Source organism: Poecilia mexicana, unplaced genomic scaffold (assembly GCF_051168715.1).
Source record: "Poecilia mexicana isolate PSO_F unplaced genomic scaffold, ASM5116871v1 scaffold_4, whole genome shotgun sequence".
NCBI lineage: Eukaryota > Metazoa > Chordata > Actinopteri > Cyprinodontiformes > Poeciliidae > Poecilia > Poecilia mexicana.
In genome coordinates, this window is record NW_028263373.1 from 26072436 (window position 1) to 26098184 (window position 25749).

General features: G+C 39.0%; 2 protein-coding genes across 2 annotated transcripts; both read right to left on the minus strand.

The window, feature by feature from the left end:
• Positions 1–1984: 1984 nt before the first annotated feature.
• Positions 1985–6073, minus strand: lrrc8db (leucine rich repeat containing 8 VRAC subunit Db). Its single transcript, XM_014980041.2, has one exon. It carries the CDS (start codon positions 5812–5814, stop codon positions 3259–3261), a length of 2556 nt encoding a protein of 851 aa, XP_014835527.2. The 5' UTR covers positions 5815–6073; the 3' UTR covers positions 1985–3258.
• Positions 6074–9378: 3305 nt separating this feature from the next.
• lrrc8c (leucine rich repeat containing 8 VRAC subunit C) lies at positions 9379–24668 on the minus strand. Its single transcript, XM_014980048.2, has 3 exons — positions 24563–24668; positions 16057–16202; positions 9379–13651 (listed from the first exon to the last, which is right to left on the minus strand). The coding sequence occupies exons 2-3, from the start codon at positions 16192–16194 to the stop codon at positions 11399–11401; spliced, it is 2391 nt and encodes a 796-aa protein (XP_014835534.2). The 5' UTR covers positions 16195–16202; positions 24563–24668; the 3' UTR covers positions 9379–11398.
• Between the last annotated feature and the right edge of the window lie 1081 nt (positions 24669–25749).

Genomic DNA, 25749 nt, shown 5'->3' on the forward strand with positions numbered 1-25749 from the left:
CCGCAGAAATAATTAAAAGTATAATTACAGCTCATCAGCCGCGCGAGAGCTCTGCAAAGCGCTGTCGCTGTTCCGCCGCTTTCCTCGGGGTCATCGGCGGGAGTGGAAGGCCGCGTGCAGATCCAGAAATTCGCAGCGCGTGCCATGTGCAGGAGGATAAGAGAAAGCATCTTATTACCAGAGAATACCAGGAGGGGGGCGGCACTGGGAATGAGCCGTGTTTCTCTTGCAATTCCAATTAGAGCGCTTTGTTATCCTCACTTGGCACCTGGCTTTTGTTAAAAGTCTGTTTCCTGCCAACGACGAAACGGGCCTAAAATGAGACTGTTCATGCGCTCCATGGGTCGTTAAAGCGATAACTCGCTTCTTCGACTGATGTGTCAAAAGCTCAACGCGGGACTCGGATAAACAGATTGAGTCAGTCTTTAAAAAAGTGGCAGGATGGGGGAGTCGCCCCCAAGGATGAGGCGAGGCCTGGTTGTGATGACCACTTCCTGTAGTTTCTACCGGAGGCGCGGCGCGTGCTAAGTGTTTATGACGACCGCGAAGGCCACAGCTTGATCCCAAGGAAGTAACGAAGGCTGAACCGAGGGCCGCGCCGGTTTGTCCGTCCACCTGACGGCAGACTCATAACGACCCCGGTGTCATAACAGCTTAAAGTCATCGTTCCTCTCGGTGCTCCTCTGCCCAGACTTATCAGGCAACACGTTCACCCCCCACCCCCAACTCCCTGCTGAGAGCTGAGGTGGAGAAGGTTGGTGAAAATGGTCTCTATCAGTTTAGCGACACTGTTTTGAGTGGTGCTATAAAACATGAACCATGCACAGAAATCCATCTAATGGTGAAATGCTGCTACATGTGCTGCAAACTAGGCACCAACCTGAATTTGGTGCCTTAAAATCGGACTTCTGATATCTGGTTTTGTAAAATTGACAGTTTTGAGCTGGATATAGGACACAGTTTCTCCTCTGAGCTGCTGTTTCCTAGCTTCCCAGGTTCTGTCTCACAGAGCAGCCCTTCCTCTCAACTTCCTTACTGAGCTCCTTCAGACTAGCCAGCAGCAATTAGCAAACACCTTGTGAAAGTGCCATCTGCTGAGCTCATTATATGAGTTACTTCTCAGTGCAACGGTGGTAAGAAAAAAAAAGGGAAAAAAAACATTGTTAAAGGGTTATTAGAGGAGCCATGTTGTGATGACTTTCTGAAGGCAAAGTTTCCAAAAGAGCAGGAGGTTTTAAAGAGACAGAGGCTCAAATTTCAAAGCATTAACTTACAAAGTCAAATTTCTTTTGATGTATTTTTAAGATATTTTAGAAAAAAAAACTAGACATCCAACTGTATCTCTAAGAATATTCAGGGCCTTGAAGCACACCTGGTTCAACTAACCTAGACCTTTATTGGTGGCATCAGGTGCTTTGATGGGGAGGAAAGTACATTTTAGTGATGAATTTAGACATAACCCCAGTAAAATTAGTTAATTTCATCTGCTCTTGAGAAACCAATTGAATTTGCTGCAGGAGTTTAACAATTTCACTTTACAACCGTTTGTGTCAATGTGAAGTCACACTTGCAGTATCATCTACCGTCCACTAGAGGGCAACATAGCCTAAAACATTCGCTTAAAGTTTCCCTTCATTGTTCAATCTCCTTTCATAATATTGTGTGGTTGCATGCATTATAGAACTTATTTATTTAGTTTATTTTTAGTGTAGTCATAGCTGGAGATTTTAAGGGTTGGGAGGGAAAGTTTTGGTCAACATTCACAGTGAGATAGAGCAATAAAAAGGAGCTGTTATGTGTCCAGTGTTCAGCAGATTTTCAGTGTCACAAACAAGTCACATCGTTTTCCTATTGCTGAGAGTATGTTGTACACAGGAAGGAACATTTTATCACTTCCATTCTGTATGCTTTGCTAACAGAGAATAAGTTTAAGTAAGAAATGAGTCATTAAAACTATGCTAATAATTTCCAACAAAAAGACAAGTTTTGGAATGAAAATAACAGCATTTTAATAACGACAATTGTAGAGAATAGGAATCTGTTTATTTGTGTAGCAAGATCTAAAACCAGGCAAAGTGTAGCAGAAAAATTCTAACATTATATAATCCTCTCAAAATAGACAGTAAAAAAAGTTTTACATTAAAAATTACTTGACAAAAAAAAAAGCAAAGGGGCAATTAATAAAACACATCAGTGCAGCAGGAGACATAAAATAAAAATAAAATCAAAATTATGACAGTCTGAAATGGTTAAACTGAAGTTATCAATTAATCCTATGGAACACAAAACACAAAGTGGAAAACATATTTAATGAGAAAGTACTCTTTGCTTGTGCTCCTTGGTGTTGTAGTTAAACATGTACATAAAGGTTAGAGTGAAAGATCAGTCAGAAATATCTAACAAAGAAAGTAGGCTGGTTAATAGTGTTCTCTTGAACCATCAGCAAAGTCTTAGTTTTATGTCACATTACTTTTGGAACAGGCAGTTACAAGTAATGCAATGCAAAATGTTTGTTCATGAAAATTGCCAAGAGAAAAGAAAATGTTTTCCTTAAAAGTGAAAGTAAATGTTTTTACACTTACTTACACTTAAAAGTCTGTTAAGAGGTCTGTTAAAAATCATCAAAAAATTGAACTAAAGAAAAATCAGAAAAAATATTTGAGTTAGAATTAAATCTTTATAACATATTGGGAAGACGAGTCATTTTTGTAGGGATGTACATCAGAAGATTGAGGTATGTTAACCAGAAAACTACTGTTAGCAAGTTAGCAAAGCTTAGGTGGAATACAGTACATGGGCAGAGGAAAATACCAAGGTCAATTCTGTTTACTGACCAAAACATGGGGTACTCACTGAAATTTAGTGCACTGGTACATTTTGACAAATAGTGCCAAAAAACATGCCTTAGGGAAACTAGCTAATCTACCAAAAATGTAAATTAAAAACAAATGATATTAAGAGATTTGTGTGTGGTTATAAACTTCCCTAAATTCACTAAGCATATGCATGCTAAAGACTAGGAAAGAAGTGCTTCAATTCTCAATATCTTTCCACATGATCCAGACACAAAAATAGAAGAAGAATATATCCAAACATGAGACAGGCCATAATACTGTTAGGGCTTTCATGAAATTATCTTCTTAACACCACACTTATAGGCTTTGGGCTATGCTAATCTGTAGTGTGCACTCAAGGTTAAACTACAATTTCTTTTGTGTGCTGGAAACAACAGGAAAAAAGGCATAAAATTTCACTAAATCACCGCCCTTCCATTAAACATTTACACCCATTTGGGAAGGAAACGCTAGCTTCCTGATTTATGCTCTCTTTGACTTCAATAGGCAGGGAGTCAAAGAGATGGTCCTCTACAAGCAGACAGCTCCTGTTGAGGAGGCTGCAGTGACCTAGCTGAACCGGTAGACGATCCAGGCAGTTTCCTTTCAATTCCAGGTGTGTGAGCTGCGAGAGGTGGCCAATTTTCTCTGGGATGGAGGTGATGCAGTTGTGTCCGAGACATAATGTCCTTAACTTGACACACTTGAACAGCTGCTTGGGGACTACCTCGACTTTGTTGCCTGTAATGGCAAAATGTTGGAGGTTTTGCAGGAAGCCAACCTCTGGTGGGATTACCGCTACTGAATTATGACTAAGGTCGAGGTACCTTAACTTGAGGAGAGTGAACAACGGCGAGGGCAGAGACTCTAGTTTGTTGTGTGACAGATAGAGAGACTCCAGGTTTTTCACATGACTAATTGACAGTGGAATACTGATGATTTTGTTGTACCACAGTTTGAGACAAGTTAGTCTTTTCAGGTGCTGGAAGCTGATGACCTCTTCAATAGTGCGGATGTTGTTCGATTTTAGATCAAGTTCTTGAAGGTTGTTCAGACTGAAGATGGCATGGGGTATGCGCTCCAGCTCACAGTTATGCAACTCGAGCTCTGCAAGATTAATCATTTTCTTTAAAGTATTCAGCACTAAGAGCTTAGTGCCATCATTGTGAATTACTAATCTAACCAGGTGTGGAGAGAGGTCCGTGATGTTTGTTGGGATCTTTGTCAGATTGCTTTTAAGATGCAAAATCTTCAGGTGCCGGAGATCTCGCAAAGACTCGAGTCCGATCAGTTTGTTGTTTTCAGAGTTCAGGTTGCCAACTAAATACAGCTCCCGTAAATTCTTCAACAAGTACACCCAGCTAGGAATCTCAGCAACATCTGTGAACTTGACATGAAGGCACCGGAGGTGATCACAGAGGAAAATAAAAGCCGTCTGCTCAACTTTGGCCGGACAGTGGTAAAAATGCAACTCCTGAAGGTTGATCATTTGTGAGATCTTAGCCGTTATCTTGGCCTCTGGAATTAATTCTAATTTCAAGATTTCTAAGTCTGTAAGATCAAACACAGCATCGGGGACACCGGACAGCATAAAAAGATGAAGCTCCAATTTATCTTGAGGATTGCGGGTCAAATGCTGCCGTAACTTCTCAAAGGTCCACTCATGGTTAAGGCTAATCTCTCTAAGTTTGTTCTCACTCACCTCAGACAGAAAAACACCAAAGCGCTTTGAGTACAACAGGTCATACTGATCAACCATGTGGAGGAGGAATGCAAAGTCGTTCTTAACATCAGGGATGTCACTGAAACTACTCTCCTCTCTGACCTTCTCAAAGGAATACTCTTTTAGAGGTCGGCGAAAGAGCCAAAACAGTGTGTAAATGCAGATAATGCCATAAACACATATGAGTGCAATGTAGCAGACAAGGAGTTTCTTTAACATAAAAGCCATGTTATGGGTGCAGTGAAACTTGGAATATCCCGTCAAATGCTTTATTTCCGGTTCACACACATGGTCAAAGTCAATAGATGCCACAAATGTCATTGTGTAGCACAGGATCAGAATAAATTTCACAGTTTTGATGACCGTCTGAATGGCATAGAGTCTGTATATCAAATCACTGTCTTCAACGTGTGCACGAAATTTCCGGACCTTCTCAAACAGGGCCTTGGCCTGCTCACCGTCTTTCTTGTCCAAAATGGTCATGGAAGGAACCTCACTCACAAGCTTTTCGGCAGAAAAGGCAACTCCTGATTTGCTTCCTACTGGGGCTGACTGGTTTGGACTGCCCTCCTCGCTACTGGTGGACAGATGTTTCAGGAGGGTGGAAGCACCAGCCAGCCTCTGCTTATTTTCTTCCGAGTCCTCGCACGCAGTCTCAGATAGGGCTTTGGTAGTCCAAGGTGACTCAAAGCATTTTCCAAGTATGGAAACAAAATGTTCAACTTTTGAACTTGTCTTTGGGTATTTGAACCAGAAGTTGCTACTGACCATCAATACAATAGTATGAATTAAAGCAAGGTAAGGGAAATATTTAGAATACCAAGGAAGGGCAACATGGTAGCACATCTGATTGACAAAAACATACTGCTGAAAATCCAGTTTGGTTCGGACCCCTTTAGGCGGTGGCTGCATGAACGCAGAAGACTGTGGAAAGGGATTTGAAGGTAAAATGCCTTTTGGAGGTCGTTTTGACATTAAAGGTGCGGCTTGCTCCCCGATTGCATTCTCCTTGTTCCAGAAACCATCACTCGGCTCAGGTGTGTGGGTTTCCAAGAAGCCCCCTGATCCGTCTTGCGCTTGCTCCAAGATGGGAAGACAAACGACCTGGTCCTTCGTCAGCTGCATGGTTCCAGAAAATATGGCCAACATCAACATGACGATACCAAGGTAATCCATAAAGACATCCCACCATGGTTTCAGAATCCGATAGGTTGGCTGGATGTCATTAAGAGAAGCTACTTCTGTGAGGGTGAACATTCCTGCAAAAAGAAGCAGTGCAAGTTAACTTGGCTCGAAGAAAATGGTAAGAAAACATGCATCAGGATTATTCAAACTGGATACATTCCATTTGCTAGCTGAATTGTACATAACACCAACCCAATTAGGAACCTAAAAAAAGTACTGGATATCACAGCTGCCCTGTTTTTTATATAGGCTTTCACACAAGTACCATCTGAGCTGCTTGCAGCTTTTTTTCCCCTAATCACAGGTTGTGGCAGCTTCTCCCATGTTTACCACCAAGACGTTGCTCTTGGAACAGCGACTGAGTAAAAACAACTTTGTTTATGGAATAGGGGATTAAATCAAGATCAGCCTTAGATTTAATCACCAAGATAATTACGGCCCGTATGAATGAGAATATTAAAATAGGCACCTTTTATAGGACTAAACACACGCTGCACTGGCCGATATCTAATGATACTTTTGGAGTGAGGTTTGAATGTGTTTTGGTAAACTATTTTTACTACACATTTTTAGAGATCCTGAGAGAAAATTAGACTTTCCTTTAACTCTCAGAAGGCCTGAAGAAGACAGAATTTAAAAAGGATGCCTCATTTGGATATGAGCAGCACATGGCAGATGGGTGTTTGTATGAGCCACAACTCAATATTTTACTGTTATATCTGAATCTCCATCTGTGCATTTCATTCAGTTCTGGTAAAATGTTTACATACTGTTACCAGTATGTAACAGTACTGGTAACCTCAGTTTTGGTGTCCCTGTTTCAGAGTGCATTGATGATACAGCACACAACTCAAATATGTATATACACCTCTGCTATATGTTGTTGGTATTCGCCGATTCCAGACAAACCGTACTGTTTTGTTGTCATGAGAAAGTTCCCAGCATTATTCTGGCTGGACGCTGGATTTTTATTATTATAGTTCATAGAGTTGATTTCCTGGTATCAGTCAAATCATTCCAAAAGGCCAATGTTAATCTGCTTTATGAATTCCAAAACTACTTTTTATCTTTTAATGTGTATTTTGACTCATAGTACTGTTGGAACATCCAGACCCCTCAGACTTCTAAGCCAGCAATACCTCAAACATATTGAAAATGTGTTTAAATTGCTTAGAAGGCAGGAACTATGCAATTTAAATAAGATTATTCCTTGAGCATTTTAGCTATATTAAATTCTACATAAAAATATTCTAAGCAACTTAAAATGAAAGGTTTTGAGTTTTGCAATATTTATTCTGTGCAAGAATGTGAGCTATCTTAGTGGGTTCTGAAGGAGGAGCTTTGTTCTCTTATTGCTTGGGCTGGCTCTGCCATTACCGCATCTTTATTCCAAAATAAGAATATGTATTCTGATGAGACTGGTATATCAGAATAAAAATACCTTTTAAAGATGAAAAAGGAGATATAACATATTTTTTCATTAAACCCACATTTCTGTATTAAAAATAGTTGTTTTTTATTGATCTGATGTAATATTGTAATTTTAAATGCTTATTAACTAAGTGAAAAATTATGATTAACAGAAATGAAGGTTTTCTGTGTTTAATTAATCTATATAATGTATTTCACTTTACGATAAAGTTCCTGAAATAAATTGACTTTTTGATAATATTCTAATTTATTGAATGGGTCGGTAAATCCTCAACCCAACAAACCCAACAGTGGAGGCCAAATGAGGATGCTGCTGGCAGATTGAAGTGTTTCACTGTGGTTAAAAAGCAGAAGAAGAGGAAGAAGAAAACACTGATTAGAATTTAGGAAGCCATAAAATCTGGTTGGTTGTTTATCCTGCAACACATCAAGGTCAGTATTTGTCACAGCGGCCGCAGAGCAGGCTGAGACCGGCTCCATCAGGAAGGCGCATCCATGGACGCAGAAAAGGAGGAGGAGCTCTCATTATAATAACACGCTGCTCACATAATCAATGCATCTGATTTCTAAATGTAACGGTTTACCCTGTGTAATAAACAGCCCCATCTGTCTCTCTACCGCTGCAGAGCCATAAATAGACATTAATAAACAGAGATCAGGACCTCCAGTCCAGGCAGGTACTCACCTTCAGGCGGGCTGATTCCGCTATTTGGACTCCAGATGATCCGAACAACGCCCCATTTTACATCTCATTCCTCGCCGAGCCCATGAAGTCGTCCTTTCTTCGCATTTTTTTCCCGCAGCAGGCCCCCGGTGTGCGGTGCTGCATAAGCGGCTTAGCAGACTACCCCCGCTCCGCCGCAGATGGTCGGGTCCTCTGCCGTAGACGCAGCACCGGCTGCTGGAGGTGGACCCGGCTGGACGCGTCCCTTCCGAATTCACCGATGACCCACAGCACGATCTGTCAGGACCGCAAATCTCACATGGTGGTGCAGAAAATGCAGTTAATCCGCAACCCTATAGCACGCAGTGCTGTGGAAACACCGCTCCGATTGACAGTAAAGATAGAGATGGCCTCCTGACGCTAGGGACGGTCGGCAAATTGTCAATGCTGAATTTAAAGTAAAATCCCCAGATCAATAACTCATCACATAAAAGCTCCACTGCGTTCCTTTTGGAGACATGCTGTGACAATAAGATAGTAAAAAATGTTACTTCATAAACTACCATGATATGTTCTTGTCATTCTTCATGTGCACAAATCTTTGTCATTCTTCATTTTTTAAAAACGAACCAAATTTTTCTTCCATGCCTTTCACACACAAAATTCGCAAAGATCTCAAAAACGAACAAACATACCATAACACATGAGCAAATGAGTCCATACACAGAAAATTGTATAGATCTTAATAAAACAGTGAATTAATGAACTCATTTTAGCAATTCAAGTCACAAAGAAAACATTTGTATAGTGTATTTCACATATATTTTCTGTTACTTTTATTGGTGATGGTTAAAAGTGTTAAATTCAAGGCTTAGAGGGCCACATGAAAAAAAATAAACTTTAAAGAAACATTTTTTTATCTGTACAGAGCCAAATTGCATCAATGCAAAAGGATGTTCAATATCTATTTCATGAATGCAGAAATGGCTATTTATTAATATTTTAACAGTTTGCTGATAGCTTTTTATCAATGCATTCTGCCACAACCCATCCTTTGAGGATATTCATAAACTTAATATGACCCAAATGAAAACGAGTTTGACACTGCAAATAAAAACCAATAAGTGACCAATAAAAAAATGTTTTGTATTTTTTACCCAGCAAAGCTATGTTATTGCGATAACATGGAAAACCTCAGTTACAACATAAGCATATTTGAATGGTTAGAGGAAGCAAAAAGTTTGCACAAGTATTTTCAAGTAACATGGATAACTGCAATATTTATATTTCTAAAAATATATAAAGAAATTACATTTGAGGTTTTCATCAGCTGTAAGCCATAACCATCAAAATGGACAGAAATAAAGCTGAAAACTTCCCTTTAATGAAACTGGATAAGTGGGTTTTACTTTTTGAACTGAACTTATATAATTTTGCTCTTTTGTGATATTTTAGTTTGCAAAGGTGTGTATTATTTTTTTAGTTTTGAAGTAGAAGCTAATGCATATTTATAAAACAAGGAAGACAAAATAAGACATCAGTGTAATTTGCCAAGTTTAATGCACTTTAAATGACAAATTTCTACATTGCAGAAAAGTGAAGCCACGTCCTGACCAGTTTATGCCATTTTCTTTGCTTTACTCCAGTGTGAAATAAGTCACACGAAAGGTATGTAAAAGACCAACCCCATTTCCAGAAAAGCAAGTGACATAAAATGGGATTAGCTTAATATCAAGCTGTTTGAGCCTTGTTTAACAGAGACAACAGCAAAGGAATTCACTTTAACCTGCTTTATTAATCATCTCCTTTTTTTCTATTCACAATAGAAGACACAAATACATTTAGAAATGGATGACAGAAAACCAGTCCAAAATTCAGTATTAGTAGCTGACATGATGGATTTAACAAAAGTTATATATAGGTTTTTACTAGCAAAACATTCTGGAACTGGGGTTGGTATATTGCATACATATGAAGGATTAAGGCTACCAGGGCTCTTGTACATCTTCAATTAAAATTCCCGGTAACACTTTATTTGAAGGGGGTGAATAAGACTGTCATGACACTGTCATAAACATGACATAACACCTGTCATGAACATGAATAAGCCTTCATGAATATTTATGACTGTTGTCATAAAGTGTCATTCAGTAAATTATGACACTTTTAATACAAAGTTGACATTATTCAAAATGTCTTTGATATGACAACTTGACATTAACCAAGAAATCATTACTGATATAAATTTGTTATAAAAGTATTATTGATTGCACTTTAAAGATTAGGTAACTTTATGTTATTAAAGGTAAAGTTTAAACAGTAATATTTCATGAAGGCTTATTCATGTTCATGACATGTGTTATGTCATGTTTATAAAAGTGTCATTACAGTCTTATTCACCCCCCTTCAAATAAAGTGTTACCAAATTCCCAATATTTCCAAAGTATTTTTTTTTATGAATGGACAGATTGACTCATGGATGGATGACTTGATGGACAGAGAGAAAGTTGGATGTATTCAAGGGTTAGTAGGTGATAGATGAGCGTAAGAACAACAAGATGGATGATATGTAGAAATGATTATATGGACAGACAGATGGGTTTATGGGTGGAATGAAAGACTGATAAATGGACAATCCAACAGATGGACAAACTGAAGGTCAATGGAGGGCAGATGGACCTGCCTGAACGGTAAATGAATGAATGGATGGACTTGTGAGTTGATGAATATGCAGTTCAAAGATCGATAGAATAATGAGTCTATGACTGAATATGATAACTGATGGGTTTATGCAAGGATAAAGAAATGAATGGATGACTGATGGATTGAAAAAACTAATGAAGAGACTGATGCGTGCATGAATGGATAAATGGTTTTATGAATGAATAGACAAACTGATAGGTTGATGGATGTGCATCTTTTAATTAAAATTTAACAATAAAATGGTTTGGATATTTATCATGTAGAACATGGCACAAAGAAAAGGTCTTAAAATATTTTTCATCAACATTATTTTTCCATACTTATACAGCGCTGAAAAATACTTCAATTGAACACAATTATTTTCCAAAAGTTACAAAATAGTTGGACTGTGGGTTTTTAGCTTCCATTTACTCCATTTGTAGTAAATTATTTCTTCATTTTAGATTTACATTTCCTCATCAAAAACCGTATGTGGACATGACAATAGTAGAACAACAGAACACAATATGCTTAATTCAGTAAATGACACAAAACAGAAGATAAATATCGCAATAACACATGTATAAGACACTAGAGGGTTTGCTTGACCTGCAAACCACAAGCCCTTTTAGTGACTAATCAATGTTCAATGTACAGGAACATTATTCATACATTTCCCACTGCAGCAAAAGAAGTACGTTTAGTTTTCCCTTATTTCCATGTCAGGTGGCTGAAAAATCCCTGTAGCTGCCACACTAATACGGCGATATATGTTTCTTACGAGCAATGTAATAGTTAGAGTTTAGAATGGTTTCATATAAAACAAATGCTCTGAATTGATAGAGCAAACAACAGGCACTGGGGCTGTGGTAAGGCACCTCACTCCGCTTTCATTTGGTCCCTTACATCTGAAGGCAGAGTTTCAAACAGTGTCTCTTCCACTATAAGGCCACTACGCTTCAAAGCACAACAGCAACCCAGCTCTTGTGGCAGGAACTCAAAATGGTTGCCTTTGAGCTCCAAGTGGGTCAGCAGAGTGAGGTAAGAAATCTTTGGTGAGAGGATGGACAGTGAGTTCTTGCCCAGCTTTAATGTTTTGAGCTTTTTGCAAAAGAACAGTTCATCTGGAAGGTTTTCTAGTTTGTTACATGTGACGGAGAAGTACTGCAGACTCTGAAGTACTCCGATTTCGGGAGGGATGAATCGGATGTCATTGTGGGATAGATCAAGGTAGCGCAGCTTGTTGCACAAGAATAGATGTGAGGGTAAAATTTCAATCTTGTTGTGGCTGAAGTAAAGACGCTCCAGGCTGCTGAGCTTTTTGATATGCTCTGGGATGTACATGATGCCGTTGTGCCACAGCTTGAGACAAATGAGCTTTCGGAGGTGCTGGAAGCTGACAATTTCCTCAATGGAGCGAAGGTTGTTTTCTTTCAGGTCAAGTTCCTGTAGGCTTGTCAGGCTGAAGATTGCATGTGGAATGCGTTCAAGATCACAACGCACAAGCTCCAACTCAATCAGGCTCGTCATCTTTTTCAGATTGTTGAGCATTACAAGCTTTGTTCCATCATTGTGCAAGTACAGCCTCTGCAGATGACTTGACACGTCCACGATTGACTGTGGGATTTTTGTCAAATTGCTCTTAAGGTAGAGAGTTTTCAGACACTTAAGCTCACGAAGAGACTCAAGAACGATATTCTTTGAAGCATCAGGACCTAGTGATCCGGACAGGTAGAGCTCCTCTAGGTTACGCAGAACGTACATCCAATTCGGAAGTTCCTTATTGTCGTCAAACTTGACACGAAGCACTTTCAGGTTCTCTTTTAGGAAAGAAGTAGCACTTGTGTGCAGCTTCAAAGAGCACTGGTAGAGAGACAGCTCCTGGAGGTCTTCCAGCTGAGATACTGATGCAGGGATGGTGACATTGTTGATGATCTCAAGCTTGAGCGACTGCAGCTCCGTCAACTCAAAGACGGTATCGGGTAAACCAGGGAGCATGAAGAGCTGAAGTTCAAGTCTGTTGTTTTGGTTTGTCTGGAGTCTCTGACGCAATTTATCTGGGGTCCACTCGTGGTTCAGATTGAGCTGTTTCAGTTTGTTCTCACTGACTTCTGAGAGGAAAACAGCAAACCTCTTGGAATACAGCGGGTCATACTGATCAATCATGTGCAACATGAAAGCAAAGTCATTTTTAACATCTGGGATGTCACTGATGCCGGTTTCATGACGCACATACTCAAAGGAATACTCTTTAAGTGAGCGGTAAAACAGCCAATAGGAAGTGTAGAGGCTTGTTAATCCATAGATAGCCACCAAAAACAGGTAACAGTAAGACAGCTTGGAAAACAGATGGGCCATGGTGTGATTACATTCAAACACTGTATATCCTGTAACGTCTTGAATTTCCTTGACTTCACAACAAACTTTGTTATGCACTTTATTCACTAGAAAGCTGTTGTAGGCAATGATCACAAGAAATTTCAGGACCTTAAACACAGTCTGACGAACATACATTAGGTAAAGAATATCTCCCTCTTCCACATGTAGTCGAAACTTCTTTACTTTTTCAAAAAGAGCCTTGGCTTGCTCACCCTCTTTTTTATCAAGGACACTTGCTGACGGCTTGTCCACCACAATCTTTTCCGGAATAGACCTGAGGGACTGCGTCTTCTCCAGACTGCTTTCTTCAGGAGACAATGGAGTAGTAGACCTAGATGTTCCACTCTTTTTCTGGTCTTTTTCCTCTGGATTCTCTCCAGACACCTCAGACAATGCCCGTGTGGTCCATGGGGAGTCAAAGCACTTGCTGAGCATTGAGATGAAATGCTCTATTTTTGAACTTGAGCCGGGGAATTTAAACCAGAAATTGCTACACACCATGAAAACCAGTGTGTGCATGAGAACCAAATAGGGAAAGTACTTGGCATACCAATGTAGAGCCTTCTCATAACACATCTGATTGATAAAACTGTACTGCTGAAGATCCAGATCATTTTTCACCCCTCTCATTTCTCCCGGCCCATTAGAGAAATTGGGCTGCAATTGCAGGAAGAAGCTCCTGTTCACTTCACAAATGTTCTCTGAGCCGGATGATATTTTGTGAGGAAGGCATATGATTTTGTCTTGCATTACCTGCAACAAGATGTAAGAAAATGGGGTACATGTAAGCACTTAAAAACATGCAAAAAATAAATAAATAAAACTAAAAATGTTATTACGGTAACAGTTCTGCTACCAACAGTTAAAACATGAAAGTACTGTATTAAGAGTTGAAGTAAAGTGTATGTAAATGTGAATAATTCTCCTTATGGAAACTGAGATGAATCACATCATTTTTAAATCATTTTAAGCATATTTGAACAATATTGCCATTCTGAGTCACACTCCTCAGGTAATGCCCACATTTTAGCTGTTTGCCAACCGCCAGTAAACTCAAGAAGAAGAAGACAATAAATTCACATCCAGGTGTTTTATATGTGAAACCAAGCTGAAACAGCGTGTTTCACAGAGTGGGCAGTTGTGAGGATGCCTGGTGGAACAGACACTCTCTGCGCCGCACTAACAGATGTGCAATGGCTGCCTGGTGGAGAGGAAATGCTGCTAGGTGCTCCACTAGCTTGTTAAGATTGTAAGTATCCAGTCCCCTTCTTGGCAGACATAGTGGGTAACGTAGGAGACGGTATGCTCAACGGTGAAATCTCAAATGTTTCTGGACAGTGAGCACGGCTCTCAAAAGTGTTGCTCACTCACTGGCCAGGGAATCTAATCAGTTCGAATGGCTTTCTGAATTGATATTAAATTGCAAAAAAAATCAATTACAATGCATTGAGGAATAGCAGATATTTTTACCCACCACTATTACAAAGTGACTTATGGAAGAAACAGTCGATGTTTTGCACTCGCTGTAACAAAGCCCAGTTTAGCAGAAAATATTTGGGCAGATCTGAACAGATCAAATACTAAGGACATGGATGTCAACTTAAAAATTAAAGGAAGCAAAACTTATCTAAATAAATCCTCTTTAGATATTTATTTATACTTACTATGTATATCAAATAAATTTTATTTTTAATCCTAGATGCTCTAAAAACAAGAAAGGTTTAGTCTAATTTATTGTCAGGAAAGGACAAAATAAGAAGTTTGTCTTTTGTAGTGTTACTCTGTTTTGTTTGGCATTTTATAATTTATATAGAATTTGATATGTCATGCTACCAGAAGCCCTATTAGTGGGTTATGTGTTAAAGGTGAATAGCACTGATTAATACTAAACACATGTTCCTATGTTGTCACTCGTTTCCCTCTATTGTCTTTGTTGTTGCTTTTATTCATTTTGCAGCATTTCTTTATGTTTTAATGCATTTTAGTTTAGCATGTTGTTGCATGGTTACATATGCATGTGTGCCACAGACTACCACATAACTCCCTCTGGATTGATACAGTAAAATGTAACTTAACCTTTAGAATTAAATGAATGAAACGTGACAAAATGTGGAAAAGGTCAAAGTGTATAAGCATTTTTGCAAAGTATTGAACATACATTGACACCTACTTACCGGTGTTGGTTAGATTATGACTTAAACGTGGTTTCTAGTGCTGTACTGAATGGTAGCTAGCATCAGTAAACAGAACAAAAGCCTGTGGTGTTTACTTCAAATTCAAGTAATAAAAAACAGATGTTGGACTGCAATGCTAATAGCAGGAAATAGGCACTTTAAATTACTGGTAGCAGGCTTTTAAAAGGAGAGGCGGGCCTTGGGGGCACTCTGCTTCGCTTTCTAAAATGCAGATAGTCAGGGATGTCTGTGCAGCATAATAGAAAAAGTAATGGAGTAGATACAAAAGCAAAACATGAAATACTGCCATGAAATGTCAAGTCAGACAAAATCTGATAAGGTGTCAAATGCACCATTTTTAAAAAATCTTTGTTTCTACTTCAAAGTTTGAATGAGTTAGTTAACTGACAAGCATAGTAATAACAAGTAATTAAGCAAAGCTGCATGTTGATACAGCTCCGACCCACAAAGTAAACTTGGCCGTACAAATAATTGCCCACTCAATTTGGAAAACCTCCGAATGAATCCAAACATTTGGGGCAGGAGAGGGAAGACAATGGCTGCTCACCCTCAGACAAATATCCTGTTAGGAGATTTACATCAAATATTTTGGTACTATTTCCAGGATTTCCACTACAGTGACTAATAGCAGCCAAGAAATGTCCCTCATCCCAAACAGAGTGAGAAGTCAAGGGCCAGGCCATGGGGGTTTGGAATCTTCTGTTTACTAAAAGAGGCAGGGTGGGGAAATGTTTCCACAGCTAAACCCCTGATGGGCTCAATGCTTCCCTTGCAGCACACAGGCCCGACTGGAGCAGAACACAAGCAGTGTTTTTGAACTGGTGCCAGTGGAGAGGGCAGAGAAGTTATGTTCTAATAGCTGATAAGTTTTACCTGGGAACTCATTCATTCTAGATGGAATGGAAGAGAAAACCCCCCCCAGAAACTGACTTCTGAATGCAACATGAATACGTGTCAACTGACCTGCAGAGTGCATCCAAACACACCAATCATCAGCATGATGACAGACAGGTACTCTGTGAACACGTCCCACCACGGCTTCAGGACCCTGAACGCTGGCTGCTGTTCAGAGAACTGCCGGAATTCCATCACAGGAATCATGATGCCTGCTGAAAGGAAACAACAAGGGAAAAGTCGATCAATTTAAATTTTAAAAGAAGTTGTTGATTGAGACTGGCATCATTTAATTGCTACAAAGCTTGCAATGTTCTTCAGGGTTCATTCAGGAAAAAATGAACTTTTTGAATATATGAACTGTTTATTTGAAGATGGTATGAAAGTCCAATATTACTGAGACTCATAATTTGTTTTATTTGTTGCTTCTGTTATATTTTTTATTTATTTTTGATATTTAAATTGTCTTCCAGTCCCAGTGTTAAATGCACATTAGGATTCGAGAATGTGTTCATCACTATGCAATCACCAATATATTACTTCAAAATGGTCTCAAAACAATATTATCGTTTATCTCAGTAACTTCTGGAACATTTATCATCCAGCAAAATGTGTTATCTTGACACACCTAGGAACACTAGTAACATTAATCTTTATGCACTTAGAGATATATGGAAGAGCATTAGGGTTACTGAAAAACAAAATGAATTCTGAGAATTCTTTTGTCCTCTGAAATCAATATCAGTAGCCCCCTTTGAGAGTTTTCAGGAGGTCTCTCTCACTGTTGTAGCTTATATGCCTGTCCTCTGAAAACAACAGCAATGTGTCAAACTGTGGGCCTCACTACTTATGTTAGCAGAAATGCAATATGACGAAAGAAAAATGGGAATTACGGTTGACCTTGAAATAGCAGCTAGTCATGCTCATCAGGATGTAGAAAGTTACAAGCAGTGCTATAAAGAAATAAAGGAAATCCAAAACTTTTGCTAACTCCCCTAACAGTGGCGACCCACCAAAAATCCCTTTAAGAGGAAGGCATGTAACATTTGGCGAGATCACAAAAGAATGTTCATGTTTACAAATCCACTATCCCAGCAAGGTCCCAAACGTAATCCAAGAGAAATGCTGTGGAAAGACTTTGAGAAATCCTAATGATACTCCTCAGGGAGATGGTCTGCACCTCCCAGGGTTCAGCTTGTGGTTTTACTAGATTTCACATGAGATTCTTCATGAAATAGTTCATATTAACTGTAGAAATATATCTACAAACACAGATTATGCTTTTCATTGTATTAACACAGTAATAGTGTTTTTTTTATAGAACAAGATACCAAAGTAGCACTATGCCACAACTTGAGCCACGCAGACCTAATATCTGAATTACAAAAATTCAAACCTATTTTATGTATTTATTTATTTTGTAATTTCACAGCTACTGGTGTTGGAATGAAGAATTAGCTTTCACTCTACCTCAAGGACAAAAAAGGAACAAATGCTTCCCTTCAATAGAATTAGCTTTTTTGGCCTCGACTATGTGGGCACACAAAGAATTTGACTTCAGTTTCAAGCAATCACAGCATATAAACTTGAGAGAAAATACAGTAGATCAGCACATACTTGTGTATATACACCCATTTTTTTTAAATGGAAAAGAGAAAAGGAAAGAAGGTCGTGATGGTGAACTATGCTTAGTTCACCATAGTAACTTAGTAACTCAGAGTAGTTGTGTAAGGTGTTCGCCGTGTTATATCACAGACAGCCAGGGGGAAGAAACTAGCGTGCAAATAGGGCTCTCTAACACTGACAAAGGTAAACGTCTAAACCGTTTGTATCAAGGATGTGTGGGGTCTACAGAGATGTTAGCTGCCCTTTTCCTGACCCTACTCCTGTACAAGTCTTGGGTAAAGGGAAGGTCAGCCTTGTTGACCTCCTTTGCAGACCTGATTGTTTGTTGCAGTCTGGTCTTGTTCTGTTCTGTGGCTGAGCCAAACAACATGTTGATGGATGTGTGTGGGATGAACTAAAAATGGCCATGTAGATAATAACCAGCAGCTCCTGTGAAAGGTTGCACATCTGGAGTTGCGGAAGTACAGTTTCTGTTGGGCCTTGTTCCGAACACTGTCGATGTGTGAAAATCATCTGAGGTCCCAAGATAGGGTGGTTCCATGAAAACGGAAGTGATCAGTAGACAGTGTTGGTGTCTACTGATTGGTCTGTCAATGACAACTGACAAACCAATTGCAATTGGTCTTTTATTGATCAAACCAATGACAGTAGTGTCATCTGCAAATATTAGGAGTTTAATAGCGGAAAACTCTGAGGTGCAGTCATTTGTGTAGGGGAGAAAAAAAGTTGGAAAAGAATATCCTCTGGTGGAGTATGTCAGGGTTGGTGGTTTGAAGATCTAACTGAAGTCCACAAACAGGACCCTGGGTGGTTGAGGTGGTACAGGATGAAGTGAAGTCCTACTTTGATTAAATCATCTGGTGACCTATTAGCCCCATACATGAAAAGAAAGGAGTCCAGCACAAGGTTGTGGTGTCTGTGGTGTCCTTTGGATGCTTGAATACCAATCTCTGAAAGCATATCATAATCACAAAGGTCAGTATGACAGGTTGGTATTCATTCATTCCCGTTATGAGGCGTTTCTTGAGAACCGGGATGATTTGTGACACATTTATAGCAATAAAGAGCTACACACAGTTCCAGAGACAGGTGAAGATCTAAGTGAAGATGAGAGCTATTTGGACAGCTCAGGCTTTCAGGCAGAATGGAGAAGCACTGTCAGGTCCTGGTGCTGTCGTGTACTAAATCGTCCTCAGTGTTCTTTAGAGTGGAGAGGTTGTAGATATATCGATGGTGGTGCAGGTAGTCCTTTGTGTTCGAGTATGGTGTGGGTAAATGGGCTGCAGGTGTGACTGGCTGGTAAGCCAATGACGAGGGGCAGTTGGCAACATAAACAAATATAAAGGTTTTAAAAAGGTATGGTTTTCATATTACTCTTGCTATCGTTCACATATCTTAATCACATGCCGGAAAGTGTGCAGGAGTGGCTCAACTTTTTGCTGGCAGTATGGAGCTCAGTGTGTGCAGCTGTACTCTGCCAGAGGGGTGGCTGAAAAACACTTGTACACTTCCCCCTCTCTTGGACATAAGCCATGCATCCACACAAATTACTACCTCTTTCCTAAAACCCATTTCTGGGGTACATTTCTAATCTGATAATTGGCTTTTACCCAAGCAAATGTAGTTGGAATGCAGAAGTGCAATAATGCACCATAAAACTCTGTTGTTGTTTTTTTACAGTAACAGTACAAATGCAATAAATTGTCATACCGACTAATGCCTACTAATGACATTTACATTTTTGTTAAACCTATTGACTTCATACACATGAACATTGCTAATGTAATCATTTCAAACTCGTTGCCATCAATAGAAAAAGTAAATATCCTTCCTAGAGATCAAGTGAAAGATGTAATGAGTTATCACTATATCTTATGAAGCCCACTTATTTGCAAAGAATCTTTGCACCTGTAACACAATAATGGAGAAAATGGAGAGAAACCAGACCTCAGCACTTTGCTTGAGTACACAAACTGTGGCCTCAGAGCTATTTATCTCTTTAGAGGCTGTTAAAATTCGACTTTGTTGAGAGTGTGAGCAAGACGTGCACATCTGATGCGCTGAGTCTCTGGTCACCTTCAGGGAAAGCGCTGCGGATGTATGTATCCTGTTACCTCCTGCCAGTGGGTTAGATCTCAGAAGCAGAGTTTTTTTAATCTGCAAAGGCCTGAAAAATACATGATGTGTGTGCATGTCTGAGAGTTTAAAAGTCATATAAATAATCATTATTTGACTGGTACAGCTATTATTATTTATACATTTTTGCTGTAATTGCTGAGTAGCTTTCTAAAAGCATAAGGGCTACCTAGGAGATCTTGCTCTTCAGACATCAATTAGCATTTCTCTAAGAAAGCCAGTATTGATTCTTCCATCCCAGCATCACAATGACAGCAGGGGTTTAGAAAAGCTATTATGAAGATGTTTGTGCTCAAATGTCCACTGATGGCTCGCAGTAATGGGTCATGAAAGTCTAACAGCTCCTGCTGTGGATATCCATGAGGAGTTTTTGGCTTGCCAAGGATGCTATCTCACCAGAATTACATTCCAAGTTTCATCACATTATTCAGGTTTATACAAACATCCTCCCAGTATCAAGCTTGGACAATTTTCTACGTAGTGATTCGAAGCAATTTGATCATCAATCAAGATACACATTGTTGAAGTATGTTTAAAGCCAGTACACATTTACTCTGGATCTTATGAATACTTTGTGATCTAACAAGTAACAAAAAAATGCTTTTCTTTCTTACTTGAGGTCTCCATGTCTTCATAACACCCTATAAAATATTTACATCTCAGCTGGTTTGTTGACAGAGATGCCAGTGAAAAAAACGTGTTTTCTGTCCGACAATCACAAATGTTGACATATAGATTTTGTTAAGCTTTATATGGTCTTTAACTGGATTTTTTTTTTTTTGGCTTTGGTCAGATTAGCATGAAATAAGGAATGAATTGTCCTGGGATCATCATTTGGTGTAAGTATCCACTTCTCCAGATATAATTCAAATTTTGAGCTGTGGTTATTTTACATCATGGGAAATTACCTATGTGGTGTGTACGTGCCTCAAAAAGCACATATTTATCTGTAACTGATCTTACCCACTTTCTGGATGCACTGTAAACAAGCCAACGGGCTTGTTTACAGTGCATTATAAACTCTCAGTCTTACTCTATAAAGTCCAGAATCTTATGATTTGTGCATGCTTTGGGTCATTACCACACTTATTTAAAAACTTCTACTAAATTCAGCACTTTTGTTGTAAGTCCAAAGGACAATGGTACTGTACTGTTAGGGCATAGCTACTAGCATCACACACAACACAATCCATTGACTGGGGGAAAAGAAGACGTCATTGCTTGCAACAAGCACAAGACATTAGTGATAGTTTGTCGTCACACTAGTTTAATGAGGCAACATTAGAAATCCTCTCTTGAATAAGGCGGCCACAAAATACACAGAACTACATCAGCAAACAGTAATTTCTTAACACATAGATATACCACAAAAATAAATGAAAAATTTCAGGTTGGATTTTCAAAGAAACATTTTGCAGTGTGAGATTAAGCTACTGCATATAAAGCTGACTTTATTTTTCAGAATATCACACATCTTGCTCAGGGGTTTCCACAAATCTGCATATGAAAACCAGAATTGATCAATTTACAAAACCTTTCATTATGCTTGAAACTCTTATGTCTGCTAAGACATTTTGATAACATTTTAAAGGAGAGATTCTGGACACATTTCTACACTGAAAAGGTAACGCTACTTTTTTCATTGTTTAAGTTTAGATAAGCTTAAGCTTTTTTTTTGTTTGTTTAGTTTGGTGTCAATTCTTCATGCACCTCTAACTTCTGTAGCAAACTCATCTTCTAAAATGGCAACCAGAAAGCCAGAAGCTGTGGTGGTGGGTTTTTTTTTTTTTTTTTTTTTGGAATGCCAGGCCATGAGATAGAAAGACATTCATAAAAATGTATGATTAATGCTCAGTAAACAGGAATAAGAACAAACTTTTGGCTGCAGGCTACCAGACCTGGTCTACTGTGACTCTGAGTCCCACTGTCTCACAGTGCGATAACTGTCTGGTATGATGTCATCATGCGTGACATTTTCATTCAGCAAAAATGTGTGACATGATCTCCCTGGCTGCTGGTGCAGTTGGTAGCACTGTTGCCCTGCAGAAAGAAGGTTTTGACTTTCTGCATAGAATTGCCATGTTTTCACTCTGTATGCATGGTTCTTTCCTGCTACCCTGGCTTCCTCACACGGCTCAAAAACATTAAAACGTTAATTGGTCTCTATAAAATGCTCTTACAAGTAATTGTGTGAGCATGGTTATTTTTCCTGTATGCTCTGTGATGCATTGGTGACATGTCCAGGTTGTACCTTACCTCATGCCAAACAGTCCCTGGAGATAAGAACTACCTTTGTCATAATGTGCATTTTATTCTTTGTTTGGAGTTGGGGCTGGACAATATGGCTGAAAAACGTATCACAATATAAGCAATTCATATCAGTCGATATTAATAATTATTGATTGGGTTTTTGTTTTAAATATCTGAACTACTAGTGATATGTCCTCTCCATAGGTTTCACTCCCTGCCATTGCTTATTCTTAAGAGGCGCAGTGGTGAAACCTGGAGCAGCAGCTGCTCAAATTACTCAACAGGTTGTTGCTAGGTAACCAGTGTAAAAGTGAGTTAGTTGATGACACCAGCCTTGCTTAGCTGGCTATCAGAGGTTGAGCAGCTAAAGTCTTTCCTCTGCCTACATCCCTCAGAATGTTGTGTGGCTTTGTATGAAAGTTCAGTGAAATTAATGTATAGAATGTATTTTCATATTGATCAATTGTCTATTGCGATATATGTTGTTGATTTATTGCTCAGCCTATTTGGAATTTTCTGTTCAATGAAGTTCATGGGTGGATATTGGTGTAAATCTTTTGAATGCATCACCTAAATCCAAAAGGTTGGATAAGGTTAAAACACTAAAGCTAAAGTGCCACAGTGTATTTGTATGTGTACTAATCAGGTAATCTGAATTGTTTCCATTATGTACGGCCAGCAATGAATTTTTAGAAGACAAAATGAAATATCTGGGTTCATTTGAGTTCATGAAAACCACAGGTTTGAGGTTTGCCATTGCTTAGAGTCGCTGCAAAAAAAACATCACCGGAGCAGTGACCACGGATGAGGAGCGCTCAAGGCCCGCCCACATTCCCACGTTCTAACCCACAGTTACGGCCACATCAGTGAGGAACAGACCGTAATGGAGACATTCCAAACTGGAGCAGAACCCAACCAGTTAGTGACACTTGGAGAAGCGGCTTTAGTTCCATCCAACTGGAGAAAACTATGTTTAAAACAGAACTTTGTCTGGCATCCCAGTAGAGGAACGTTTTATCCTCATAACACTATTACAGAATATTTTTGTGGTTTTGGAACTGGAACTTTTTAAGGTTTAGTATGAGTCATGGGGGAAAAATATGAAACGGAAGGGCAACATTTTCATAGACTAAACAAATAAACTCTAAGTTTCAGATCAGTCCTAATATATCCTAATATAGTGTTCAAATGGTGCATTTTCATTCTTTATTCTGATTTTATTAACTTTATATTCCATCTTTGTGTGAACCTACTTGCCTTGATTGCCTGTCACTTTGCTCCTGTTACACCAGAAGTTCCTATAATGATGAAATTTTAATCCTATTTTATAACAGATTCATATAGTAGTTGTGAATAAAGCCCTAAAACTTTTTTATTATGCGGGCTGAATAAGATTAATTGGAATTACAATTTAATTTGCTTAAATTTCAATCTTCACTTTGTTTAGCTTAATGTGAAGAGAACTGGTGTGACTCAACTAATTGATCACATGAATTTAAACTGGCCCATTTTTATTTTTAAAAGTGCCCTGAGCTCTAACTTTCTGTTATGATTTGGTGCTTTATACGTGAAAAGCTAAATAACTTACCTGTACATTTAATGTCATTAAACATGCAGTCATATACTTCAGATTCAACTTTGTTGTTAAAATACAGAAAATTATTCATTCTGACTTCCCTGACTCTGTCATTGGTCAGTTGGGAAGCTGCACCACCAATCAGAACTCTGCAGTTATTTTCATGTCAGTCTAGAGGACATCATTGCTCTGATTTATTACTGTTACTAAGTCAGACCTACTCAGTATGCTTACTGAAACATGACAAAGGCATGTTCCGTTTATGTCAGATTAATAACAAGGTGTATATATGTGTGAAGGGGAGCATGGCTGAAATAATGAGAACAGTAAATAGTGAGAATGTCTGTGCAGACGTGTAATAAGCAGACCGTGCAGCTTGTTTCAGGTAGGCAGTAGAGGAAAAACACTGTCCTGCTGGATGAGTCAGCCATTGAATTGAGCTGACCAGGCCATATCCGGGTCCCTTCCTGACAGGAAACTTCTCTGAATCCCAGATATCCAGATATCCAAAAACAGACATGGTTAGGAACACACCCAGACTTCCAGCGTTACAAAAGTACTGTCTCGCTAGAGAGGTGGAAAAAAACAAGCCGCAATGCAGGAGTAGTTTTTTTTTTTTTTTTCCCCTCTTCTTCTTTTCTAAGTGGGATACATCATTACAAAAAAATGGCATCACAGAAAAGTGCTGAGTAAGTTGGAAAGAAGCGGTGATTCAGAGTGAAATCACTGAAAAGTTCGGGAGTTGGGAACTCGTAGTAGTCCTTAAAGCATTGAGGATAAATATAGGAGAGACCCCTGCTGCGGCTGACAGGCGGCCACTTTTCTCTGCGCTGCTTTCACCCCGCTCCCCCTACACTACATGTCTGAGGAGAAAACTAACGGTAACGCCGTTCAACTACGTACTCCACTGACAACAAACACTACAGGAGCTTAGGGCGACTTTCTGAGATGGAAAAATGATAGTCGTTCGGCGGTTGAAACGCTTACCTTTTCTCTGGGGACAAGCTTCAGCGCGGTGTGTTCCTCACACGGTTCGGGCTCCCTCTGTTCCCGCTGACCAATGAGCCTTCCTGGATCCCGGTCCCGACAGAGCGCGCGGGCATGGACCGTCAGCTGCAGGGGCGTGGACTTCAAAAGAAACCGAGCTCCTGTTACAGTTTATGATGCACGTACCGCTCAGATAGGCGGGGATACGATCTATCTTAATAATAATAATAATAATAATAATAATAATAATAATAATATAAATGCGTACAATAGAAATACGCATTTAAATCAGGGGCAATAAGTAGGTGTTTCTGTAACTTTTTTTATTAACAGACAAAACAACTGAGAAGTGTGGCATGCACATTAATTGAGCTCCCTTTACTTTGACACATTTGAATATAATGCATTCCAACCAGAGTTGCCTTTGGAGGATATCAACATATTAGTAAATATAGCTCACCTGCTTCAAGGTTTATTGCGGCAAGATGGTGTATATATTCTATAAGTATGTTGTGGAATCAGCATCTACTACAATAATGAAGAAAATTATATGAGTTACAGCACAATTTAATTTCCCTATGGGATAAATGATGTATACTTCAATTAAATTTAATTGAATAAACCGACCCTTATTATTCCACAGTGGGGGATATCAGGTTTACAATAGAAAGTAGCAAGAGCTTGCATGTTCATATAAAGGTAAAACAACGGAAAAATAAGAGACTGTACCAGAAGGATTAAACATATCCCGACGTCAATTTGAAACACCATTAAACGTTCAGTGGACTGTCGCGTTATTTGACCTTGTCTGAATTTTTAAATATGCATTGAACAACAGGGCTGTTATTAATTACAGAACAAGAGTATAACTTATAACTTATATTACTAAATTAAGTCTCAACACAAATTAATTTTGGTAGATTAAAGCGTTCATTGCCGAGTCTTTCCGAAAATACACGAAGTGAGCGTCAGTGTTCGGGGCAGTGTTGCCTTCATGGATGATTCAAGAATCACTCCTAGACTCCTTTAAAACGTCAAATAAATACTTCTTTTCAAAAAGGATTCACCGCTCTTACAGTTACTAACTTGTATGATTCATTTTATGCTCGGTTCTATTTTACGGGTCACTATGTAAGAAATGGGTACAATATTGCATTTAGAATTGAAAAGACGAGGAAAAAACGCGA